This window comes from Bidens hawaiensis, unplaced genomic scaffold (assembly GCF_021521415.1).
Source record: "Bidens hawaiensis isolate Kalapana, Puna unplaced genomic scaffold, B.hawaiensis_p1.1 tig00043620_1, whole genome shotgun sequence".
Classification (NCBI taxonomy): domain Eukaryota; kingdom Viridiplantae; phylum Streptophyta; class Magnoliopsida; order Asterales; family Asteraceae; genus Bidens; species Bidens hawaiensis.
Genome location: NW_027497740.1, coordinates 20,679 through 25,655, shown reverse-complemented (window position 1 = coordinate 25,655; position 4,977 = coordinate 20,679). Strand labels below are relative to the sequence as shown.

General features: G+C 39.3%; 1 protein-coding gene across 1 annotated transcript; it reads right to left on the bottom strand.

Moving 5' to 3' along the window:
- On the bottom strand, positions 1 to 4,451 carry LOC143594422 (plasma membrane ATPase 4-like). The gene is made up of 11 exons (XM_077073743.1): positions 3,694 to 4,451; positions 3,079 to 3,201; positions 2,845 to 2,952; positions 2,623 to 2,767; positions 2,374 to 2,538; positions 1,764 to 2,002; positions 1,413 to 1,688; positions 852 to 1,025; positions 569 to 751; positions 258 to 439; positions 1 to 169 (listed from the first exon to the last, which is right to left on the bottom strand). The coding sequence occupies exons 1-11, from the start codon at positions 4,090 to 4,092 to the stop codon at positions 73 to 75; spliced, it is 2,091 nt and encodes a 696-aa protein (XP_076929858.1). The 5' UTR covers positions 4,093 to 4,451; the 3' UTR covers positions 1 to 72.
- Positions 4,452 to 4,977: the final 526 nt, after the last annotated feature.

Sequence of the window (4,977 nt, the reverse complement as noted above, 5' to 3'; positions counted from 1 at the left end):
CTGCGGCATAAAACACATCTCCAGCCTCGACTCTGTAATAAGTTAAAAAACGCCCCCGTTATCAAACACTCCTCATACTGTATAATGTTGTTGAATCGTATCAATATCGAGCCCCTTCAGTTTCACCACCGACTCAACATGACCCTTGAGCGTAAGCACCTCCCGAAGCCTAAACATACATAAAAACCCGAGCATTTATTAAATGTTTTCACATGTGAAAAAACTTATTAAGACTATTAGTTAGCTTGTTAAAGTACCTTGCAACTTCAGCACGTCGTTTGGCTTGTTCGGCTATTTCAGACAGTTCTCGGTAGCTGCTCTTCTCGTTAAATAGATTTGATGTGTCGGGTGCTTGAAGCCCGTGTAGTGTCCGTTGAGCATGGGCCCATTGGGCTTCTCTCTCTCCTCTACCATAATCCTTCTTTGTTGTGAAAGCAGTCTACACCAAAACACACATATTTTTGTTATTCATTTAAAGTTTATGATATATATATATATATATATATATATATATATATATATATATATATATATATATATAAACTATTGTAATAATATTAATACATACCCTGTTGTCAATCATGTTGAGCCAAGCCTTGCCACTAAGGATGTACCTAATGGCAAACTTCATAATATCAAGAGGGAAATAAAACACTATACTATAAAGCCAGATAACACCGGCCCATTTCCAGCCGATTCCCTTGATTCTTGCGAAACCCCATTCTGCGTATACCGCGATTAATGTCGCTACCTGAAATTTGTACAAAATATAGGTTTTATGTTATGTGATTCCAAAAAAAAAAAAATCTTTTTTTTCAACAAAAGAAAATGTATAAAATTATTAAACTTACCAGTTGTGCTGCTAGGAAAGCGCCCATTAGTAAGAACCCGGGTCGCTCAACGAACGACCAGCTACGAGAACGGGTCACGAAGATGAGAGCTTGACTCACGATACTGACTTGTAAATACAAAGCAGCCATCATCTCGGTGTCGCTGGTCCTTAAAGATTTCACATCAAATTTATCCTGCAGACAAAAAATAATAATCAGGTTTTGGGTTGTCATATCTAGCCCATTTAGTTAAACAAAATAAACGGGTTATGTTTGGGTTGCCATGTTTTAGCCCATTTAATTAAATGGGTCATGTGCAGGTTGACCTGTTTTTGTCAACCCTTTACAATATGCCAACTTTTACATCTCATTTAGATAAACGGGCTAAAAGGCCGTCTTTGGGCTAGCGTTGTCATGCTTAGCCCGTTTAATTAAACAGGTCATGTTCGAGTTGGCCCGTTTAATTAAACAGATCAGCCTGCCAAGTGCCAACCCTTTTACAACCATTTACATTATGCCAACCCGTATGGCCCGTTTAGATAAGCGGGCTTAATGTTTTTGACACAGATAAATATAACCTACCGAGAAAAAGTCGGTATCTTTCATGATCCAGAAAAAGATAACAGTCATTAAAGCCAAGTAACCACCAAGAACAATTCCAGTGGCAAAGATCTCTTTAAGCTTCCAGCTATCAGGTAACGGAGATGGTTTCACCCTATCCTTCGAGATTGTCATGATGGTACCGTCGTTAAGGATTGCGATAATAAGAACCATGAAGGGAGAGAAGTCAAACTTCCATATCAAAGCAATGAACATAAATCCAAACACGATACGGATGGTGATAGAAACCGCATATATCTGCGAAAATAATATGAATACTTTGTTTTTTAGTGTGTTTGTTAAAATTTAGATAACGAGATGACAGGGACGAACCGTGTAATTTTTCATTCTTTGGAAAATAGCTCTACTGGTAAGCACAGCACTGATGATCACACTGAGCCCGGGCTCGGTGAGCACAATATCAGAAGCACTTCTTGCAGCATCAGTAGCATCAGCAACCGCGATACCAATATCCGCCTTCTTTAAAGCTGGTGCATCATTCACACCGTCTCCAGTCATACCGCAAATGTGCTTCCTCTCTTGTAACTTCTTCACAATTTCATACTTGTGCTCTGTTGAAAATAGTTGTCAAACTTTAATGATTTAAATACTTTCAAGAATAATGAGCAGGCCCGGTCCAAGGGGAGGGCGAGGAGGGTGACGGGCCCGGGCCCACTTTCCCGAGAGGCCCATAATTGTTAAAAATTGAAATTTATGTTTTATATATAATTTTGTTTTATATGTCGTTTTAGTAACATTTTATTATTATTTGTTTGTTTTGGGCTTTTGAAAGGCAACCTTATTGGTAAAATTATAAAATTATCTATTATGTAATCGAGAACGCGATTTTAGGGGCACGTTTTTTTACTCGTCCCAGGCCCCAAATTTTAAGGGGTTCTAGGAGACGGCCTTGATAATAAATATTAAATGAAGAAACACGCACCGGGGAAAACTCCAGCAAATCCATCGGCTTTCTCGATCAACTCGTCTATTGGAAGTCCAGCGATTGACTCGTCTTTGTGTCCACCGAGCAATGATGAAAACGGGTACATGTTTGTTCCCATACCGAGCCGTCTACCAGTTTCCTTAGCAATTGCAAGTTGATCACCTATATATTTTAAATCAATATTAATTTATAAACATATATTCATAAAAACACACACACATACATATATGCATACATAATACTTACCAGTAATCATCTTGACATTAACACCAAGATTGAGAGCTCTTCTAATCGTCTCGGCACTATCATGCCTTGGCGGATCAAAGAGAGACAACAAACCGACAAACTCCCACGGACCGCCCTCGCTGTCTTTTGATTTTTGAGGCACTGCCTATAAATTTACCAAAAATGAAGTAAGAAACAAAACATGTATACTTACACTGTCATACATTAAAAACATATTAATACAAACTGTCTTGCAACTCCCAAAGATCTCAACCCACGCTCAGCAAATTTATCGATCATTGCGTGAACTTTCTTCTTTAGATCTTCTTTGCACCCGCAGAGGGTCAAAATCTGATTCAACATTCAAGAACAATAAGTCTTCTGTTAGTTTTTTTTTTTTATTATTATTATTATTAGTAGTACTACTACTACTAGTGTTATGGTATTATTTATTATGGGCAAAAGTCGACACGTTACCTGTTCAGGTGCACCTTTGCTAGCTCTAAACCAGTTACCATTATTGTCAACGTAAGTCAAAGCAGTCCGCTTATCAACAGGGTTAAATGGAAAGAAATGAACCTCTTTGATACCCGCTCGTGCCTACAAAACCATAACAACCAAATAAGACGTTTTCACTTCCGTTCACAAAACATTAGGGGGGTGCAAGAAACCGAAAAACCAAATAAACCAAACCGAAAAAACCGAACCGAAACAAAAACCGACGGTTTGGTTTTATGATTTTGTAAAATCCAAACTTACGGTTCGATTTTGGTTTTGCATGAAATAAAAACCAAAAAAAGCGAATTTTTAAATTTTTATATTTTTATTTTAAATAATTAATAAGAATCTAATAAATATGTAACTCTAATTTATACTTAAATTCATTATATTTTCCCCAACTTTTTTCGGGCCTAAAATTATCAAGCTCAAACGGAAACCGAACCGAAACCAAAACGAAAACTGAAAAACCAAAACTGAGCGGTTTCAAAATTCCAAAAACCAAAGTTTTGGTTTTTGGTTTGGTTTTAGCCTAAAACTGCACCAAACCGCACCACACACACCCCTACAAAACATTAACAAACAAAAACACACCTCTTTCGGGTCAGCAAGCGTTCCAACAATCGCAGCATCAATAGCATCTTGGTTCTCCATCCTAGAAGCCCGAGCAGCGTACAACAAAACCTGTTCCTTATCCAACCCTTTACCAAAAACCTCTATCAAGTTTTTATCAACTGTCAACTTGTTCAACGTCAACGTCCCGGTTTTATCACTACACAAAACGTCCATTCCCGCCATTTCTTCTATCGCAGTCATTCGTTTAGTGATGGCACCTTGTTGTGACAACCTATGTGACCCTATAGCCATTGTAACCGAGAGAACCGTAGGCATAGCTATCGGTATCCCACCAATAAGCAAGACCAAAAGGTTATCAATACCATTTCTATACTCTCTATGTTGAATGGGATACATGACAATAATCTCGACAACCATTCCGACTGCAATGGAGCAAATGCAGAAGTTTCCGATGGCGGTTAGAACCTTTTGGAAGTGTCCAACTTGGTTTGTGCTGTCAACTAAATGTGCAGCCTTGCCGAAAAATGTGTGGACCCCGGTGGCGATGACTACGGCTTCTATTTCACCTTGCTTGCATGTTGAACCCGAGAATACTTCGTCGTATGGGTTCTTGGTGACTGGGAGGGATTCACCAGTAAGTGCAGATTGGTCAATCTTTAACGGGTCGCCTTCTAAAAGACGCGCGTCAGCTGGTACAATGTCACCAAGTTTGATGCTGATAATGTCTCCTGGTACCAGTATTGCAGCTTCTTGTTCGCTCCAACGACCATCCCTTAGAACCTAGAGAAAATTTGCATACGGGTCAATTTGGGTCAACTCAAATTATATAACGGGTCAATTTGGGTCAACTCAATTTATACAGCTGGTCAATTTGGGTCAACTCAATTTGGGTCATCTTCACGACCACCGGAACCCCTTCCGCGCCCCCACCGACTGCGCCCCGCGGCGGTGTTCCACGCCCACCGCGCCCTCATCATCCCATCCACCGCGCCCATAGTGCGTAGTCTAAGAACATAACCAACTCTGTAGCCTAACAACTCACACTTGAAGACGAGTGCAATTGATACGCAGTTACTAAGCTAATAAAAGAAGTGATTATGTATTATATTTTGTTGTAACGAGCATGAAATTGTTAGTGTCACGCTTCAACACATATTTAGGCATGTTGCTTGCACATATTGCATAGATAGACATGCGTACACAATACTAGCAAAGGCATACACAAATACATTAGATAACTTACGAGATTTACATATTCATACTTGGCTTACATCACACACACACACGTGTGTGTAGGGTTTT